We start from the raw sequence: 20,659 nt of genomic DNA, 5'->3' as shown, positions 1-20,659 counted from the left end.
ACGGCGTATCAAACGCGTCATAGTAATAAATACAGCTTGCGTGTGTGTTTACATTTATACAGCGAGTTGTAATAATTTATTTCTAAGAAGTTTTTTTTCTCACGGAGCGAAAATAAATATATTTCGAGTAACCTTTTTTTTTTAAAACTATTTATTTCGTCATCGACAAAGCGTCGACGCTCAGACTCACAACGGCGGTGGTTTGTTTTTGAGGAGAGTGAGGTTATTAATATTATTTACCGTGTAAATTAAATTACCCGGTATTATTACGTGACTTTATTTTCCAGATATCATCTATGTCATTTAAAAGGGAAGGTAATGACGCGAGTCAACTTAACGTCCTCAAGGTATGTTATTTTGTATTTTGAGTATTTTTATTTGGAGGTTGGCGGATAACGAGCAGGGTTTGGGGTCAGTTCTTGTTTTCCAATCCCAATTTAAAATCAGTTTCCCACGATTTCAATTCCTATTACCTTTTCATCAATTCAGACACGTCATTGATCAGAATTGAACCGGCAGCATTCCTGTTAAAACGAGCTTCTTACGAGAGCGTTGACATGTGACATGCAGGCAATAAAAATGTGCATTATAAATATCATATGGGAGATACTGAAATTGAAGAAGGGATCTATGAAAAAGACCTAGACCTAGACCTAGACCTAGATTGCTCTAGATTGCTCCAGTAAAAAACCCAACTGTATAAATGGGGAATTGTATGTAAAAATAATGTGATATCTTGTAACAATTGTAAGTCACCCTGGATGAGGGCGTCTGCTAAGAAATAAATAATAATAATAATAATAATAATAATAATAATAATAATAATAATAATAATAATAATAATAATAATAATAATAATAATATTATTATTATTATTATTAACAGGGCAGCAGTGTGGAGTAGTGGTTAAGGCTCTGGACTCTTGACCGGAGGGTCGTGGGTTCAATCCCAGGTGGGGGGGACACTGCTGCTGTACCCTTGAGCAAGGTACTTTACCTAGATTGCTCCAGTAAAAACCAAACTGTATAAAATGGGTAATTGTATCCTAATCTACGTTAATGATTTAGATTAATGATTTAGTAAGCAAACTCGTTAAATTTGCAGACGACACAAAAATAGGAGGAGTGGCAAACACTGTTGCAGCAGCAAAGGTCATTCAAAATGATCTAGACAGCATTCAGAACTGGGCAGACACATGGCAAATGACATTTAATAGAGAAAAGTGTAAAGTATTGCATGCAGGCAATAAAAATGTGCATTATAAATATCATATGGGAGATACTGAAATTGAAGAAGGGAACTAGGAAAAAGACCTAGGAGTTTATGTTGACTCAGAAATGTCTTCATCTAGACAATGTGGGGGAAGCTATAAAAAAGGCCAACAAGATGCTCGGATATATTGTGAGGAGTGTTGAATTTAAATCGAGGGAAGTAATGTTAAAACTTTACAATGCATTAGTAAGACCTCACCTAGAATATTGTGTTCAGTTCTGGTCACCTCGTTACAAAAAGGATATTGCTGCTCTAGAAAGAGTGCAAAGAAGAGCAACCAGAATTATCCCGGGTTTAAAAGGCATGTCGTATGCAGACAGGCTAAAAGAATTGAATCTATTCAGTCTTGAACAAAGAAGACTACGCGGTGATCTGATTCAAGCATTCAAAATCCAAAAAGGTATTGACAATGTCGACCCAGGGGACTTTTTCGACCTGAAAAAAGAAACAAGGACCGGGGGTCACAAATGGAGATTAGATAAAGGGGCATTCAGAACAGAAAATAGGAGGCACTTTTTTACACAGAGAATTGTGAGGGTCTGGAACCAACTCCCCAGTAATGTTGTTGAAGCTGACACCCTGGGATCCTTCAAGAAGCTGCTTGATGAGATTCTGGGATCAATAAGCTACTAACAACCAAACAAGCAAGATGGGCCGAATGGGGCCTCCTCTCGTTTGGAAACTTTCTTATGTTCTTATGACTTGAATTAAAGTCGCTGTTTGCGAGTCAATTAAACTGGTTTCGAGAACAGAAGCGTCTGAACAAACACAAGAAACGTGTCTCTCGAAATATCAGTCCCAAGTTTGATCAGCCCCAGTGTGTCTAGGTAACAAGCTCAGGCGTGTCTGATTAAACTCCTAGTGAAACCAGGAATGGATCAAACTGCTCTGCAGCGGGAGTCTGATTCCCGTCCCACTGTTCTGTATTCAGAAATTAACGTCTCTCCTCCCTTCTGTTAGAAACGTAGAGTGGCCGAACTCCTTTCTCATTTCATCCCAGAAGATGAGGCCGCTTTGCTTAAGAACGGAGGGTAACACAATCTTTATATTATATAGAAGTAAGCTGTTTAAAATATATATATTTATAAATAAATCTCCTGCTTAAATCACTTGTTTGGCTGCTGCCCTTGCTCTCCCCCCAGGTACACCTGCTTGGTTTGTTCCTACCGTCCTGTCTTTGACACAGTGGACATGCTGACCGTCCACAGGGCTGGCAAGAGACACCTGGAGGGTAGGTAACTACCTCCTTCTGTGGACAGTGTCTTAGTGTCTTTTTTGTTATTTTTGAAAGCTAAACCGTTTTATTTTTAGTCTGATCAGTTCTCTCTGTCTCTCACACTTCAGGGCAGTAGTGTGGAGTAGTGGTTAGGGCTCTGGACTCTTGACCGGAGGGTCGTGGGTTCAATCCCAGGTGGGGGTACACTGCTGCTGTACCCTTGAGCAAGGTACTTTACCTAGATTGCTCCAGTAAAAACCCAACTGTATAAATGGGGAATTGTATGTAAAAAATAATGTGATATCTTGTAACAATTGTAAGTCGCCCTGGATAAGGGCGTCTGCTAAGAAATAGATAATAATAATAATAATAATAATAATAATAGCAATCACCCAGGGTTTTAGGATTGAAAAACACTTCCAAAGGAAAAACTATACAAACATAATTTAGATCTTTTCTATCTATCTATCTATCTATCTATCTGTCTATCTATCTATCTATCTATCTATCTATCTCTATCTATATATACACACATACAGAACATCATGTAATCCAAAAGAAACTAGAATCACAAACGTCTACCTGGAATCCATAATAGAAGTACAGTATCATTTCATGTTAGATTTCGAAACGTCCCATTCTTTTTTTTTTAAGTGATGCATATTTTCTTTTTCTAGTTTTCCAGCACTAAAAAGACGTTTCTTCTTCTCACGCCAGTTCCTCTCTCAATGCTCGTAGGTTTGAAATGGTTTTATGGCAAGAAACGGGGCTTTGAAAACGAAGTTGCTAAACGGAGACATCAAGACTACGTTAAAGCAGAAGAGGAAGGCAGGCAGGTAACAGAGTATTGAGATTGTTAATAAAGTACCAGGGCTGGGAATCAGACTCCCGCTGCACAGCAGTGTGATCCACTCCTGGTTTCACTAGTTTAATAATCACACACACCTGAGCTTGTTGCCTAGACACACTGGGGGCTGATCAAGCTGGTAGTAAAACCTGGAATAGGTGACGCTGCTGTGCATCCCTGATATATATGGTTCAATCCCAGCTCAGCCACTGACTCCGTGTTTGTGTGTGTGTGTGACCCTGAACAAGTCACTTCACCTCCTTGTGCTCCGTCCTTCGGATGAGACGTAAAACAAACGAGGTCCTATTGGAAGTGACTCTGCAGCAGCAGCAGCAGCAGTTGTTGATAATGATGCATAATTCACCCCCCTAGTCTTTTTGGATAAATAAAGGCAAGTAATTGATAAGAGCTGATTTGATATGAAAAGTAATTGACAAGGCTGTATATTTCACTGAATTTCACGGAGTTGCTGTGTAATGTGGAACCTGGCAGCCAGTTTCGTTTGCTTCCTGTGAAAATAGAATGTCTTAAAACGAAGTCACAACACTGTGATTTATTGCGTGACTCTGCTGCATGCATCCCTGTGTTATTCTCCACACTGCAGAGAGCAGGTGAGCGCATGTATTAAAACCATCGAAAATTTCAGAGTGACGGACGTTTCTGACTTCCGATCAACAGGGGGGTTCGGTGACTCTGAGGTTCCGCTGTAATTGAAGTGTAATTGAAATTGAAATGGTGTCCCGCTGTCACACAGACCCCCCCCCCTTTTGTCTTTCCTTGAAGGAGGATCCTGGTCCTGCTCCCTTATTGGTTCGGACGCGTAGGATTACCCATCATGCTCTGCTGAAATCCGCCCCCTACAACAGCTGCCACCAGAAGAAGTCCAGGTTTGTGATCCAGCCAGGGTCAGGGGGTCAAATCCTGTGTTTTCAACTCCCCTTTTTTAAAATCGGTTCCCAGTTCCCTTTTAATCAATTCCGACACGTCATCGCTGATCAGAATTGCAGTGGAGCAGCGTTCTGTTAAAATGAGCTTCTCACAACAGCGGCGACACGTGGCTTCAACTGAAGCTGAATTTGTGAGTCAATTAAACTGGCTTCGAGTTGAAGAAGCTGTTGAAAAATCACAGAGATTATGACGTCTCTAAAATATCCATTCCAGTCCCTTCGAAGTTAGATATTTTTTTTCCAAGCACTGATCAGCCGCCTTCATTTAATTGATTTTTTTTTCGTTTATGTTGCAGGTTTTCAGGCGATCGTCCCACAGATGACTGCGGACCGACTGCTAGGAACCACAAACCACAGCCCGTGGCAGAGGGGACCGCCGGCGTGGACGCCGCGTCGGTGACATCACTTCCTGGACACAGCGTCAGCCAATCGGGTACACATGAGGAATCGGCTCAGCTGTAGCTTGTGTCAATGCGTTTGCGTTCAGAGGGTCAAATCCTGTTTTCTTCAATTCCTTTTTAAAATCGGTTCCTTATTCCCTTTTAATCGATTCCTTCGAACGAATTGGAATAGATTTAAAATTGGAATCGAATAATAATAAATCCTTAATTCATGTTTTTAACAAGCCATAGAAAATGGTTTCTTTGTTTTAATTATGTTGTAGATTTGGTGCATTGTCGATTTTTATCTATGTTGGTGTACAGATCTTCCCTTTTAATTTTGAATTATTAAAACGTATCAAACAGTCTTCATAGCTGCATTGATCGTTAGCCCTTCAAATTTTTTTTTTTTTTCCCTTGTTCTGTTTTATTATCGTCCGCACAGATCAGAACAGCAGGAAGGGCAAGGGGAAAAAGAAGTTCCGTCCCACTGGTCCTGCAGAACCGGATCCCGGGGCAGTGGAGCGGCGCAGAGAGCTGGAGCACTACCTCAAGCTGAAGAGGTAAAACCTTCCGCCAAGGAAACCAGAAAATATATATATATATATAAATTGTTATGTGAACGAACATGGTCACTGAATTTTGCATTGTTTCAAGCAGTTTTGAAAATTTGAATGTTAGCCTAGAACACGGTTGTATTAATCCAGCTGTCCAAAGTCAGCCGGTCCACTCCTGGTTTTTTGTTCGACCCTGAAGTCATTCACAATCTCATTTGACCTGTTTAACCTCCTGGAGTGGAATAATGCCCCCCCACCACCACCAGGACTGTGATTGGACACCCCTGGTTTAATCCAACAGCCTGAATTCACAAGCTTGGACAGTTTTGAAATTGAGCAGCTGCAGTTCTGCTTCTGCCCAGCAGGTGTCAGTGGTGTGCAGCGAGGCTCTGCTAGCCAGCTCTACTTTGTCAACGCTGTCTGTGTTGGCTGTCCTTTTTGTAGGAGGAAAATGTTAAACAAACAAACATCATCATATGGTTGTATATCAAAACAAGCTAACGAAAGGGTTTGGAATGATTAGAGGTTAAGCCTGTGCAGAAATGTGTGATCAACAATACTGGCGAACGCTCAGCTGCCCTTGAATGGAGTTCCAGCTGAATAACTCATTTCTATCAGTAAGATAACAGAAACAAACTGTAGTCGCGTAGCCTCTGAGCTGCTAGAGTAGAAATAGCAGGCATAGAGGCGACACAGACAGAGAAGCTCCCAGTACCTCCAGATCATCTGGACCATCGCTGTCTCATCTGAGGCCGTCTCTCCTGGGGTTCAGGACATCTCATCAAACGCCTCTGTCTGTTAATACCAGCGGAACGCGTTGTATCTAGACAATACCGTTCCATGCAGAATGCAACGTTGGGTGTTTGGAACTGATAAACGGACGTTAAGATTTGAAACGTGGTCCGGTCCTTTTTTTTTTTTATAGTGTAATAGAGTGGATCAATCCACGCTTTTGTCTTAATTATAATTTTTTTAATTTGCACCTGCAGCTCCGGCTGGATCCAGGACCGGGGTGGGGAGTGGGTGAAGGACGAGAACGTGGAATTCGACTCTGATGAGGAGACCCCCCTCCCTGCTTCCTGAACCCCCTCCAATCGGGTTTCCATCCCTCCTGACGTCTTCTCCGTAGAAGTTTTGAAATTGTATTTATTTTATTTTTTTTCAGCGGTGATTCAGTTATTTTAACAATCGAAACGTCAGAACTGAATACCGCCTGCCTGTTTAACTCTGCTCTCTTGCTGGTGTTTTTGTACCCTGTGGAAGATGTGCTTTTATAACACTAGATCCACTGGGATAGGGTTTGAAAACTGCTGCGCTGTTAAGATGTTCATTAAAGCAATCTCATCTCCTAGATAACTGCATCTTTCCCTTGTGATGTTTCCTGCCTAAATCGCATCGTTGGTGGGTTTTTCAAAGGGGCTGTGCCGGACGCAGTGATCAAAAGCGTGGGGGGCGGGTAGCCGAAACTGGCCCATCCACTCCTGGTCTATTGTTTCAAACCGTTCTGAGTCTTTTCAACTGATTAAAACCTCAAAACCTCCACCCAGACCCTGCAGTCGTTTGTGATCTCTCGGTTTGACCCGTTTAAACCTCCTGGAATGAAACGGCCGTCCAGGGCTGCGATTGATTGACCGGACGCCCCTGGTCCTTGAGGCAGGCAGCTGTTGACGAGTCTTGGAGCTCTCTCTGCTCCTCCTGTCTCCTCAGAGAGTATTTTGAGAGACTTGTAACGCGATCCTGGCTGGATCCATTTCGCCAGCTGACCCCCACACCCCCCCTTAGTATTAATAAACGCAGAGCGAAGAGGACAGCTTTAGCCCTGGAAGCAGGTGGACGGAATAGATCACAGCAGAAAAAAACTTCTTCAGAGAAATCTAGCCTTCAAACGAAACGTCTGCCCGCGAACGGCCGAAAACTTTCAATAAACGCCCGGGGATTTAAAAAGCTTCACTGTACGGCCCGCGTTAGATTGCTGTAGCTTTTTTGATCTTTTTTACAAAAGTCGGTCGGTTTTATTTCGTGTATTGTTTTCTGGGGACTCAATGAATAACTCTAAATGCATTTAAAAAAAAAAAAAATCTCACAAACATTAAGGAGACAACGAACAAGAAAAATAATTCACATTTTTATTATTTACAGTATTTTTTATTTTTGGATGTGTTGTAGCGCTGGCGGGCGCGATTGTAAGGAGTCTTTGAATAACATTGAATCTGAGCCTTGATGGGCAACAGCTGTACCTACAATTTTAGAATGGAGACATAAAAACTATGAACATAATTTAAATCTTTTTATTTAACATCCTGTAATCAAAGAAACTACTAAACGATAAAATTGCACAAAGTCTCCCGGAAGGAAGCCATAACGGCAGAACAGGATTTCATGTCAGATTTCGAAATGCCATGTCAGTTTTTCGTTAACTGTACGGGGAAAACTGCAGAACAGGATGCAATTCAATATGTTAACGTAACATTATTCAGCATCTTCCATTCGACTTTAGGAAGCAAAATTAGCTCATGCTATAGGGGGAGGATGCAAACACTTTTTGGGCTGTATTTGCCAGAGTTTCACCCAGGATCCAAACTCTTATCGTGATCGATAAGCAGTTAAATTATTTTTTATTTTTTTTTCCCCATAACCGTTTGTGATGTTTGCAATCATTCAAGTCTGTAGCCAGCAGCCGCGTTCTAATTTCCGATTCTCGTTTCCGCGTTCTGATTTCCGATTCTCGTTTCCGCGTTCTGATTTCCGATTCTCGTTTCCGTGTTCTGATTTCCGATTCTCGTTTCCGCGTTCTGATTTCCGATTCTCGTTTCCAGGTGTGCAGCTCACAAAGCGCTGAAGAACGCCAGCCGCGAGAGAAGCGCACGCCAGACCAACACAAGCAACCTGACATCACCGTGATCTAAACTCACTCGCTCCTCACACTGTCTGCAAAACCAAACGTTCTGCATCACCCAGAACTGTAGGACTGAGACGTCATTTAAAAAAGAAAAGAAAAACAATTTAGATCTTTTTATTTAGCATCGTGTAATCAAAAGAAAACTACAAAATGATGTCGCTAAAAAATAGTACAGTAGTATTTCATTTTGGATTTTGAGATGTACATTAGATGCAGCTTATTAGCAACCCTGATAAAGACAGCTTTATTAGCATTTCCCCAGGAAGCAATCCCGTCCCACAGACTTTAACGTTAATGGGATTCTGATATTAGCCAGTGCACTCTGCTTATCACTCTGCTGCAGAACGCACGCGTGTGATTCATGCAGCTTTTAAAACACACTGACTTCGCAAACGCGTATTTCTGGAGGACCGAGGCAGAATCGCGGCTTTGAAACTGGCCGCAAAATTGAGATGGATTTACAGCAGGAGGTGGTACGTCAGAAAAAAAAAAAGACAGACAACTTTGAACAGTTTCTTATTTTAAAAGTGTGTTCTTTAGAATTGATTTGAAAGTACAACACATATTTTTGCATGCGTTTGCTTCAGTCGTTGTAAGGATAGTTGTAGTACATCGTTGTGTAGTTTGATTTAAGCTTACTTCCGGTTTTGTTTTAGTACACAGTTCTATGTTTGGGTGTTCATGTTAATTTAACTCTGTAACATTTCAAACATGTATTTCAGTGTCATATTTGTACAACTACAGTATATATCATTGTTCTATATAAATACACTTGAAAACGAGGGCTTGTCGTTTATTGGTAACTTTCAGTTAATAAAAACTTTTTGCTGGGAACCGAGAGCTTGTTAATAAGCGGCATCTACTGTATATGGGGCACGTAGAGAGAAGACTCTTTTTTTTTTTTTTTAGTGAAACAAAGTGATCCGAGCAGAAGAATAGGAGTGAAGATGGCTGTGATGCTTCGGTATCATTTCAAGTTGCTTTTTAAAAGCTATACACCCAGCAGTGTCCTTTCTGGAGAAGGCATTGTGCTTTTCATAAGGGGAGAGGGGAGGTGGGAGGTGGGAGGTGGGAGGGAAGGGGGTACATCACCCGTCGAACGTCACACGGCAGATCACCCCACTCTCTTTTGACGGACTGAAATAAAAAAGAAAAGAAATAAATTATAAAATGCTTGTTTGTTAATCTGTTTTAAACCTGTATGAACACAGAGAAAGATTTTTTTTCTAGTTTAAATGTATTGCTACATGTTTTTAAATTAATTAAATTAAGAGTGGCCAGTTATTTTACCCCTGTTAATCACCCAAATTTAGAATGTCCAATTATCCCATTTACCAGGGGAGACCCTCGGGCTCCTCTGACTGTGTGACTCCCCCCCCTGCACACCACGCGGCCGTGCCTTTACCAGGGGAGACCCTCAGGGACCCCTGCGCTCCCCTGACTGTGTGACTCCCCCCTGCACACCACGCGGCCGTGCCTTTACCAGGGGAGACCCTCGGGGACCCCTGCGCTCCTCTGACTGTGTGACTCCCCCCTGCGCACCACGCGGCCGTGCCTTTACCAGGGGAGACCCTCGGGAGGGGAGCAGAGGGCAGTAAATGAATTGCAATGCATGCTGGCACACTCACGGAGGTCATTATTCCTGGTGATGGCCATGGCAGCTCGAGCGCGTGGCCCTTGCTGAGTGAAATGATACCCAATCTTAATGATGGACGTGTTTTTTTCCAGCATGTCTGCGATCTCCATTTCCACAGAGTCCCCGAGCATCTGGCGCTGTGGGAAGAGGGAAAGAAATCATCTCAGTCCTGGAGCAGTCGGAGGAACTCCAGCTCCCATCATGCTCTGCTCCTCATGCTGCCCTGGAATGCAAGGCAGCAGCAGAGCAGCATTGTGGGTGCTGTAGTTTTATACTACCCCGGGGCCCACATTGGAGATTGTGTGAACCCCCTGTTTAAATAAAGCTTTCCTATAAGGTGTGTCTGTCATGCTCTTAATGGTGAACACAAAATTCCACTTTTGTCACACATTGCCTCCTATAAACATTTCACTGTAATTGGATAAACCGTCGATTTGTATGTAGCTATTTCTCACCTTTCAGGTACTGTGCAGTTTTAGGAGTCCTGCCTATGCGTTTTAATGTAGACACAAAGCTATACAGAAAAATAAAAAATAACATACAGGTCATCTAAACATTGAGCCTGTTTCTAAACAAATTACAAAAATGTATTATTATTTATTTCTTAGCAGACGCCCTTATTAAAAAAAAAAAAATTACATCAGGATTATTTGGACTACAAGTCCTTCAGCTGGATGGAAAAAGTATATATAAAAACTACATGTCCCACAATGCTCCAGTGCAGCCGTGTAACAGTGAACCCCTCCCCTCCTCTCTCACCGACTGATTCAGTAGGTTCCGGCTGTACCTGGTTGTTGATCTTGATCTCTGTCAGGGTGGTGTTCTCCTTCAGAGCGCTGACGATGTCCGTCATCCCCTCCCCAGTCATGAAGTTCGACTCGATATTAAGACTCTGGAGGGATTTGTTTTCTCTCAACATCTCTGCTGCAGCCTGGAATGAAAAAAACAGTCCACGTTCCAACAACAGCCCTTCCCAAAGAGCTTGCTATTTATTATTATTATTATTATTATTAATTCATTCGTCAGATGTCTTTATCCCAGGCGACTCACACAGGTGTTACAGGGCAGCGCAGGGTTACAATGCAAGCTTCATATTTAAACACAGTGTAGCTTACAGCAAATGCAAATAATAACACTACTAGAATCCAATATGAACTAGGATGCTATGTATAATAATAACACTACTAGAATCCAATATGAACTAGGATGCTATGTATAATAATAACACCACTAGAATCCAATATGAACTAGGATGCTATGTATAATAATAACACTACTAGAATCCAATATGAACTAGGATGCTATGTATAATAATAACACTACTAGAATACAATATGAACTAGGATGCTATGTATAATAATAACACTACTAGAATACAATATGAACTAGGATGCTGTGTATAATAATAACACTACTAGAATACAATATGAACTAGGATGCTGTGTATAATAATAACACTACTAGAATCCAATATGAACTAGGATGCTGTGTATAATAATAACACTACTAGAATACAATATGAACTAGGATGCTATGTATAATAATAACACTACTAGAATCCAATATGAACTAGGATGCTGTGTATAATAATAACACTACTAGAATACAATATGAACTAGGATGCTATGTATAATAATAACACTACTAGAATACAATATGAACTAGGATGCTCTGTATAATAATAACACTACTAGAATACAATATGAACTAGGATGCTGTGTATAATAATAACACTACTAGAATACAATATGAACTAGGATGCTCTGTATAATAATAACACTACTAGAATACAATATGAACTAGGATGCTATGTATAATAATAACACTACTAGAATACAATATGAACTAGGATGCATTCAGTTAGGATCACAGCAGGTTATATCTACAGTGACATGTTAGCAGTGCAATAGTGCAAGGATAGCGCATCAGCTGAGGATCCAGTAACGTGGTGCTGAGGTCAGGCGAGTCCAGCGCAGAGCAGGAGGGGTGGATCCAGAGATCTACAAGCACGGTCTGAACACCTAGTTAACTACTGAAGTGACCTCCAACATTTAGTACTTGAGGCTGTCCTAAGCGGAGGGAACACAGAGCCCACTCTGCGACTCGGAACTCTGTTTCAGGAGACTAGAAATGATCAGAAAACCAAAAACCAAAAAAAATCAATTTTGCTATTGACGCGTTTCTCAGCTGTGTGACTGAGAGACACGGACGGCTGAACGGGGCTCGGTTGAATTCTCAAAGGGGAGGAGAAAGGTCGAGGGTGGAACAGCTCTCGGTATCCCTGTAGAAACGGTTCAGTTTTTTAGTTTTTTACTCACATGCGCTACGGGGTCGTTGCTGCGAGTGGCGGCGATACTCAGGGACCTGACAGACGTGTTGCTCTTCATGGCGTCAAAGACGTCCTTCAGCGTGGGGATGGGAATGTCCTGGGGGAGCGGGCAAAGAAGACACAAGAACATAAGAAAGGTTACAAACGAGAGGCCATTCGGCCCATCTTGCTCGTTTGGTTGTTAGTAGCTTATTGATCCCAGAATCTCATTGAGCAGCTTCTTGAAGGATCCCAGGGTGTCAGCTTCAACAACATTACTGGGGAGTTGGTTCCAGACCCTCACGATTCTCTGTGTAAAAAAATGCCTCCTATTTTCAAGAGGAGTAAGCGCCAGCGCCATCTACTGCACAGCCCACTTATTACCGGCAAAACAAAATTCCATTATTTTGAAGGATTGCAAAGGTGTTTTGCGTGAGGGATTCTGTCCGGCTCTTTTGCACAGCGGTTAAGGCGCTCGTATTCACACCCGGTCTCCAACCCACTTTCAGTTAGTTAACCCTTTGCGGTCCAATGTTGGACCCTGTCCGACATCATCAAAAAGACGCAAAAACCAGGTCTCTAGTCGTTTTTTCTCCGGAAAAAGTCGAGAAAACCATTCGATGGCCGAGTGAGACCGATAGGAGCCGAGAGAAGCCAAAAAAAAAAAAAAGGGAGGGGTGTATCTCATGAATACTGATCGACCCGACACCACATAGATAACATGGACATACACAAACAAGACAGCTGCTTCCGCATCCAGCGCTCAAAGAACATCACAGACATTTGCAGAGCTTTTTTCAGATGTTATAGTAATAAAATAACGACTTGGATCGCATTATTGAGGAGTTTGGTGATAAAACGAGCGATCAGGAGATGATTTATCGGTATAAACTATTAAGAGGTATTTGAAAAATATAGCGAACAAGGGGTGGGGCTGGAGATGCAGTACTGAGTGTCCTGTTGATATGCAGAGCCTTTTAAACCTGTTTTACTGTGAAAAAAAATACTTTTAAACAGCGTTTCTAAAATGAGCCGCGCGTGTGAAAATAGACGCCTGAGACGCGCTGAATAAATGGACCGGTAAGCGTTGAGGGGGATGTGTGAACACATTGAAAATCACGTGAGAATCTACAGGCCGCGTGCTCTTTCTGTCCAGCTGTGCGGCAGGTGTTTTCGCTCGCCTTGATGTTGTTCAGATTGACGTCCGTCAGGCTGCTGTCGTCGTCTTGGATTCGCTTCAGGCTCTCTTCCACGTTGGTGGGGTTCGGGGGTTCGTCGGGGTACAACTTGTAGGCGTCAGGTTTAACAACGCCTGTTTTAAAAAAAAAAAAAAAAAAAAAAAAAGATCTACTTCAACACACGGGATTGCAGAAGTATTTACACCCAGAGAAGGAAATAAGACTGCAATTGCATAGCAGTGCCACCCATTCCAGGTTTTATTACTGCTTTACGATGCTTCCCTATGCTTTACCAGACCTCTCTGTGCTTTACAATGCTTCCCTATGCTTTACCAGACCTCTCTGTGCTTTACAATGCTTCCCTATGCTTTATCACACCTCTCTGTGCTTTACAATGCTTCCCTATGCTTTACCAGACCTCTCTGTGCTTTACAATGCTTCCCTATGCTTTACCAGACCTCTCTGTGCTTTACAATGCTTCCCTATGCTTTACCAGACCTCTCTGTGCTTTACAATGCTTCCCTATGTTTTACCAGACCTCTGTGCTTTACAATGCTTCCCTATGCTTTATCACACCTCTCTGTGCTTTACAATGCTTCCCTATGCTTTACCAGACCTCTCTGTGCTTTATAATGCTTCCCTATGCTTTACCAGACCTCTCTGTGCTTTACAATGCTTCCCTATGCTTTACCAGACCTCTCTGTGCTTTACAATGCTTCCCTATGCTTTACCAGACCTCTCTGTGCTTTATAATGCTTCCCTATGCTTTACCAGACCTCTCTGTGCTTTACAATGCTTCCCTATGCTTTACCAGACCTCTCTGTGCTTTACAATGCTTCCCTATGCTTTACCAGACCTCTCTGTGCTTTACAATGCTTCCCTATGCTTTACCAGACCTCTCTGTGCTTTACAATGCTTCCCTGTGCTTTACCACACCTCTCTGTGCTTTACAATGCGTCCCTATGCTTTACCACACCTCTCTGTGCTTTACAATGCTTCCCTATGCTTTACCAGACCTCTCTGTGCTTTACAATGCTTCCCTGTGCTTTACCAGACCTCTCTGTGCTTTACAATGCTTCCCTATGCTTTACCAGACCTCTCTGTGCTTTACAATGCTTCCCTATGCTTTACCAGACCTCTCTGTGCTTTACAATGCTTCCCTATGCTTTACCAGACCTCTCTGTGCTTTACAATGCTTCCCTATGCTTTACCAGACCTCTCTGTGCTTCGCTGTGCTGTATTACACTGTGCTGTGCGGTTCCTCGCTCTACTCACTGTTGATCCCCTCTGTGTTGGCGATGTTTCCACTGGTCAGCGCGTCGTAGTACTGCTTGTTGCTCATCAGCGTGTACATCCCCAAAATAGCTGGAAAAGCAACGAAGAAAAAGACCCCGTGTGAAGGCAGCCTGAAGCACGGAAGGCGATTTGTTTAGCAGTGCTTTAGACCAGCGATTCCCAACCCCGGTCCAGGGGGGGGGGGAGCCCTCTGTGTGGCGGCTGGTTTTCATCCCAACTGAGCCCTCAAATCACTGAACCAGACCCTTCACTGAAACAATCATTTGCTTAATTAGAACTTTTTTTATGTTTTCAGCTCTTAAACAGCTGCAGATTTTTAGTTCGCTGTAACATTTTATAAGCAACTTAGAACTCTGCAGCTGTTTAAGAGCTGAGAACAATTAAAAAGGTCTAATTAAACAAATGATCAGTTCAGTTAAGGGTCTAGTTAAGTAATTGAGAGCTGGGTTGGAATGGAAAATACCGAGTTAAAGGGCTGACGTCAGCTGCCCCGACGTTCTTGATTTCTGCACGCTGGCGCCCTCTAGTGGTCAGCCTGCTGGTACTGCAGTCTATTTATACCCTATCTTTTAAACGTGTGCTGTATATGGGCATAAAGTTTCACATCTTCCGTAACCTACTCCCCCTCCGACTGCTCCACAATCGCAAGGAAACCTGGCGCATTTTGATACTGGGGAGGGATGAGCCTTGATGGGCCGAACGGCCTCTCCTCGTTCCGGATCTTCCCTGGTGCTCTGATCTGTTTTTCGGGTGTGGGGCTCCAGCAGCAATGGGACCGGTTTCACGGTTCATGTTCCCTTGAAGTAGCTAGAAGCCTCGGGTGAACGAGCCCAAGAGGCTGGGATTAGACTCCCGGCTCTGGGCCAGGTGTTTTCAACATGCTGCTGAGCTGCGGGAATTGGAGACCCCAGAGCTGGGAGTGTGTGTGTGTGTTTGTCAGTGCGTGTCTATGTTTTTCTCTGTGTGTATATGTGTGTCTGTGTGTGTGTATATGCAAGTCTCTCTGTGTGTGTCTATGCATGTTCAGTACCTGCAATGTCGCACATCTCTGTGTGTGTATAGGTGTGTGTGTCTGTATAGGGTTAGTCTGTGTGTGTGCGTGTGTGTGTGTAGGGTTAGTCTGTGTGTGTGTGTGTAGGGTTAGTCTCTGTGTGTGTGTGTGCGTGTGTGTAGGGTTAGTCTCTGTGTGTGTGTATAGGGTTAGTCTGTGTGTGTGTGTGTGTGTGTGTGTGTGTAGGGTTAGTCTCTGTGTGTGTGTGTATAGGGTTAGTCTGTGTGTGTGTGTGTGTGTGTGTGTGTAGGGTTAGTCTGTGTGTGTGTATAGGGTTAGTCTGTGTGTGTGTGTGTGTAGGGTTAGTCTGTGTGTGTGTGTGTGTGTGTGTGTGTGTAGGGTTAGTCTGTGTGCGTGTATAGGGTTAGTCTGTGTGTGTGTGTGTGTGTGTGTGTAGGGTTAGTCTGTGTGTGTGTGTGTGTGTGTGTATGTGTAGGGTTAGTCTGTGTGCGTGTGTGTGTGTGTGTATGTGTAGGGTTAGTCTGTGTGTGTGTGTGTGTGTGTGTATAGGGTTAGTCTGTATGTGTGTGTGTGTGTGTGTGTGTGTGTGTGTGTAGGGTTAGTCTGTGTGTGTGTGTGTGTGTGTGTGTGTAGGGTTAGTCTGTGTGCGTGTATAAGGTTAGTCTGTGTGTGTGTGTGTGTGTGTGTGTAGGGTTAGTCTGTGTGTGTGTGTGTGTGTGTGTAGGGTTAGTCTCTGTGTGTGTGTGTGTAGGGTTAGTCTGTGTGTGCGTGTATAGGGTTAGTCTGTGTGTGTGTGTGTGTGTGTAGGGTTAGTCTCTGTGTGTGTATGTAGGGTTAGTCTCTGTGTGTGTGTGTATAGGGTGTTAGTCTCTGTGTGTGTGTATAGGGTTAGTCTGTGTGTGTGTCTGTGTGTGTGTGTGTGTGTGCGTGTGTGTGTGTGTGTGTATAGGGTGTTAGTCTCTGTGTGTGTGTATAGGGTTAGTCTGTGTGTGTGTCTGTGTGTGTGTGTGTGTGTGCGTGTGTGTGTGTGTGTGTGTGTAGGGTTAGTCTGTGTGTAGGGTTAGTCTGTGTGTAGGGTTAGTCTGTGTGTATAGGGTTAGTCTGTGTGTGTGTCTGTGTGTGTGTGTGTGTGTGCGTGTGTGTGTGTGTGTGTGTGTAGGGTTAGTCTGTGTGTAGGGTTAGTCTGTGTGTAGGGTTAGTCTGTGTGTGCGTGCGTGCGTGCGTGCGTGTGCGTGCGTGCGTGTGCGTGCGTGCGTGTGCGTGCGCATGCGCGTGTGTGTGTAGGGTTAGTCTGTGCGTGTATGTAGGGTTAGTCTCTGTGTGTGTGTGTATAGGGTGTTAGTCTCTGTGTGTGTGTATAGGGTTAGTCTGTGTGTGTGTCTGTGTGTGTGTGTGTGTGTGCGTGTGTGTGTGTGTGTGTGTATAGGGTGTTAGTCTCTGTGTGTGTGTATAGGGTTAGTCTGTGTGTGTGTCTGTGTGTGTGTGTGTGTGTGCGTGTGTGTGTGTGTGTGTGTGTAGGGTTAGTCTGTGTGTAGGGTTAGTCTGTGTGTAGGGTTAGTCTGTGTGTAGGGTTAGTCTGTGTGTAGGGTTAGTCTGTGTGTATAGGGTTAGTCTGTGTGTGTGTCTGTGTGTGTGTGTGTGTGTGCGTGTGTGTGTGTGTGTGTGTGTAGGGTTAGTCTGTGTGTAGGGTTAGTCTGTGTGTAGGGTTAGTCTGTGTGTAGGGTTAGTCTGTGTGTGCGTGCGTGCGTGCGTGCGTGTGCGTGCGCATGCGCGTGTGTGTGTAGGGTTAGTCTGTGCGTGCGTGCGTGCGTGCGTGCGTGTGTTCAGTACCTGCAATGTCACACATCTCTGCGTCGCTGGCGTTCTTCAGAGCCTCCTCCAGCTCAGGCTCCAGGGTGATCTGCTCATCCTGCGGGATCTCCCTCTTCACCTGCTTCGGGATGAACGCCTTCCCTGGGAATCAAGGGAATCAAGGGAATCAGCTTAAAACATTTAAGACAGATAAAAAACAACTCGATGTAATAATCAATCCTGAACTTTGTTTGTTGAAATCTAGCATGGCGTTTGACCACCCCATGCTCAGGAAAGCCCCCCAGCTACAGTTTCTCTCCCCCTGATCTGTGTAATAATAGCCTGGCCTGGCGTAGTCTTCTGAAGGCCGGCGTGCTGTGCCAAACATCTTGAAATAATTAGCACGGAGCTGGAAGGTTTAATAAGGAGACACGTTACAAATAAATGACATCGCTTTGCTTTTCTATGTTTTTGAGGGTTTGTGCCAAATCTAAAATCAGACCCGTGATGAATTTCAGACCTGCCGAAGAGAACTCGACCTCACCTTCCGCGCTGCCATGGCAACGTCCTCCCGACGCATACCCGGCTAAATTTAGACTGGAAATGAAAAGTCAATTCTCCTTTTACCAAGACAGCAACAGAAAAAATAAAACACATCAGCTGGAAAAAAAAAAAAAAAAGAGGCTATTGCTTTTCTGTTTTTGTTTTGGTGCCATAAACACGATTCACGATCTGTCGTGTTAAAAACGTTGCCTTGAAAATCAAACTTTGGCAGCGATTTAAATCTGACGGGTGTTTTCCTATTGTCAAAAAAAAAAAAAAAAAAACAGCATTGATTACACGGTATTTATTTATTTATTTTGCAAACTGAAAACTGAAAACAGACCAGATCTATAAAGATAAAACAATTCACGACAAGACAAAATGATAAGTCCACCGTAAATAATCTTACAGACCCCGACGCATTGCACACCATAAATATTCGCGTCCTATTTTCTTAACGGTGGAAAAATATGATGAATTACATTAAAAAAAGATGTAAAAGAAACATGATAAATTTAATTAAATAAATAGACCAAAAAACAGGACAGCGTATCAGATTTGAACGGTCGCTTCCTGCTGTCGACTCTCATAGCTGAAGTTGTTTAGCCCTGCGTACCGCTTTGTCGTGTTATACCTGAAAATAACGTTACAGTGAAGTTCAAAGTAGTGTCAATGCTTCACAATCACAACTTGTATCTGTTAAAAAAAATAAAACAAACACAAAAACGTGAAAGTCGAGCAGCAAGCAATGGAGTTGTATGCAAATCACTTGGATGCGCAGATTAAAACGTTATCGATGACTTGTTTTTGGATATAACGGGACAGAAAAACACCTGAGGAAATATAATGACAAAATACTGAAAAAAAAAACAAACTGAAGGAAATAAATACACGCGGTGTAGGTACTGCACGCCAAAAACATTGAAAAAGTGACGCTACCCACGTAAACATGCTTACGCTGTTTATCCTACCGGGCAGTCATCGCCGCTACAAATACAGAAAACAGACTAGAGGACGGTTTTATTGGGTTAATAAAAGTGGTTGAAAAATCCTATAAGTTAATATTCGCTCTGTGTAAAAACACCCAAGAGAACCGCGAAGGCTGAAGCTGGGAAAGGTGTGTAATTGAACTGTAATTGAACAATTACACGGTAATTACAAATTACGCAGGCGCGCCGAGCTTCGATTTCAATTGCCAATTAACGACAAAATCAGGTCTGCCTGGATCCCAGCGCAATGGGGGGGGGGGGGGGGGGGGGTGCGACAGGAGCGGCTGTGGATTCAAAATGAAAGCGCTACCTTTCTTCTCCTTGGTGAAGGGCACCAGGTCCTCCCTGTCCGCCAGCTCCAGCGCCTGCTTCTCCAGGTGACCCAGCAGAGCCTCGCGGTTAAACGGACCGGTCGGGCTCTTTTTGGTCTGGTCACGTTGGCGCATGCCCGCTGGTAGCATGGCATTCTGCAACGGGACAAGCATCAGACTGAAACGCGACCCTTATAAAAGCTTACCTTCAGTAAAAGCCTGGCAAGGTGTGGTAAAGCACAGGGAAGCATTGTAAAGCACAGAGAGGTCTGGTAAAGCATAGGGAAGCATTGTAAAGCACAGAGAGGTCTGGTGAAGCATAGGGAAGCATTGTAAAGCACAGAGAGGTCTGGTAAAGCATAGGGAAGCATTGTAAAGCACAGAGAGGTCTGGTAAAGCATAGGGAAGCATTGTAAAGCACAGAGAGGTGTGGTAAAGCATAGGGAAGCATTGTAAAGCACAGAGAGGTCTGGTAAAGCATAGGGAAGCATTGTAAAGCACAGATAGGTCTGGTAAAGCATAGGGAAGCATTGTAAAGCACAGATAGGTCTGGTAAAGCATAGGGAAGCATTGTAAAGCACAGAGAGGTCTGGTAAAGCACAGGGAAGCATTGTAAAGCACAGAGAGGTCTGGTAAAGCATAGGGAAGCATTGTGAAGCACAGAGAGGTCTGGTAAAGCATAGGGAAGCATTGTGAAGCACAGAGAGGTCTGGTAAAGCATAGGGAAGCATTGTAAAGCACAGAGAGGTGTGGTAAAGCATAGGGAAGCATTGTAAAGCACAGGGAGGTCTGGTAAAGCATAGGGAAGCATTGTGAAGCACAGAGAGGTCTGGTAAAGCATAGGGAAGCATTGTAAAGCACAGAGAGGTGTGGTAAAGCATAGGGAAGCATTGTAAAGCACAGAGAGGTCTGGTAAAGCGCAGGGAAGCATTGTAAAGCACAGAGAGGTCTGGTAAAGCATAGGGAAGCATTGTAAAGCACAGAGAGGTGTGGTAAAGCATAGGGAAGCATTGTAAAGCACAGAGAGGTCTGGTAAAGCGCAGGGAAGCATTGTAAAGCACAGAGAGGTGTGGTAAAGCATAGGGAAGCATTGTAAAGCACAGAGAGGTGTGGTAAAGCATAGGGAAGCATGGTAAAGCACAGAGAGGTGTGGTAAAGCATATTAACAAACAAACCACAGTATATATCTTTTTTATATATATATATATAAATCAATCGATTCTATGTTATAATTCTAATTGAAATCACAATTGCACAGACGGGCCGATCGCAATGCCAATGCTATTGTAATTACGAGTAGCACAGTTGCAATGGGAACTGAACCCGGGTCTCCGGAGCCGCGCACCCGAGCCGTACCTCAGGATCCATCTCCTGCAGCTCACATTCCAGCTGTTCCAGCTCCTCCGCGCTCATCCCCTTCAGGATCGCATCCTCATCGATGTCTCTGTATTTCTCCTTGTCCTTCTGCATCCTTCAG

General features: G+C 43.5%; 2 protein-coding genes across 3 annotated transcripts in view; one reads left to right on the top strand and one right to left on the bottom strand.

Annotated features, from left to right (window-relative positions):
* The first annotated feature begins 4 nt into the window (after positions 1-4).
* LOC117395583 (sodium channel modifier 1) lies at positions 5-8,900 on the top strand. Of its 2 annotated transcripts, none has more exons than XM_059007706.1 (8): positions 5-347; positions 2,233-2,303; positions 2,415-2,503; positions 3,206-3,324; positions 4,119-4,222; positions 4,579-4,715; positions 5,108-5,225; positions 6,209-8,900. In XM_059007706.1, the coding sequence occupies exons 1-8, from the start codon at positions 297-299 to the stop codon at positions 6,300-6,302; spliced, it is 783 nt and encodes a 260-aa protein (XP_058863689.1). In that variant the 5' UTR covers positions 5-296; the 3' UTR covers positions 6,303-8,900. The 2 variants fall into 2 exon arrangements, with proteins under 2 accessions (XP_058863689.1, XP_033850451.3); XM_033994560.3 differs by having other exon boundaries at positions 10-347; positions 3,227-3,324.
* Positions 8,217-20,659, bottom strand: part of LOC117395582 (tropomodulin-4) — a 15,779-nt gene continuing 3,336 nt past the window's right edge. Inside the window, exons 2-10 of the mRNA XM_059007700.1 lie at positions 20,539-20,659; positions 19,182-19,338; positions 17,379-17,501; positions 14,516-14,605; positions 13,244-13,374; positions 12,073-12,180; positions 10,542-10,685; positions 9,747-9,891; positions 8,217-9,255 (exon numbers count right to left, since the gene is read on the bottom strand). The exon at positions 20,539-20,659 is cut by the window's right edge and continues 67 nt beyond it. Coding sequence (XP_058863683.1) covers positions 9,233-9,255; positions 9,747-9,891; positions 10,542-10,685; positions 12,073-12,180; positions 13,244-13,374; positions 14,516-14,605; positions 17,379-17,501; positions 19,182-19,338; positions 20,539-20,652 — 1,035 coding nt within the window. The 5' untranslated portion in view covers positions 20,653-20,659 and the 3' untranslated portion in view covers positions 8,217-9,232. The remainder of the gene's footprint in view (positions 9,256-9,746; positions 9,892-10,541; positions 10,686-12,072; positions 12,181-13,243; positions 13,375-14,515; positions 14,606-17,378; positions 17,502-19,181; positions 19,339-20,538) is intronic.

Source organism: Acipenser ruthenus, chromosome 35, assembly GCF_902713425.1.
Source record: "Acipenser ruthenus chromosome 35, fAciRut3.2 maternal haplotype, whole genome shotgun sequence".
In the NCBI taxonomy this organism is placed as follows: domain Eukaryota; kingdom Metazoa; phylum Chordata; class Actinopteri; order Acipenseriformes; family Acipenseridae; genus Acipenser; species Acipenser ruthenus.
Note: the sequence above shows the minus strand (reverse complement) of the source record. Positions and strands in the feature narration are given on the sequence as shown.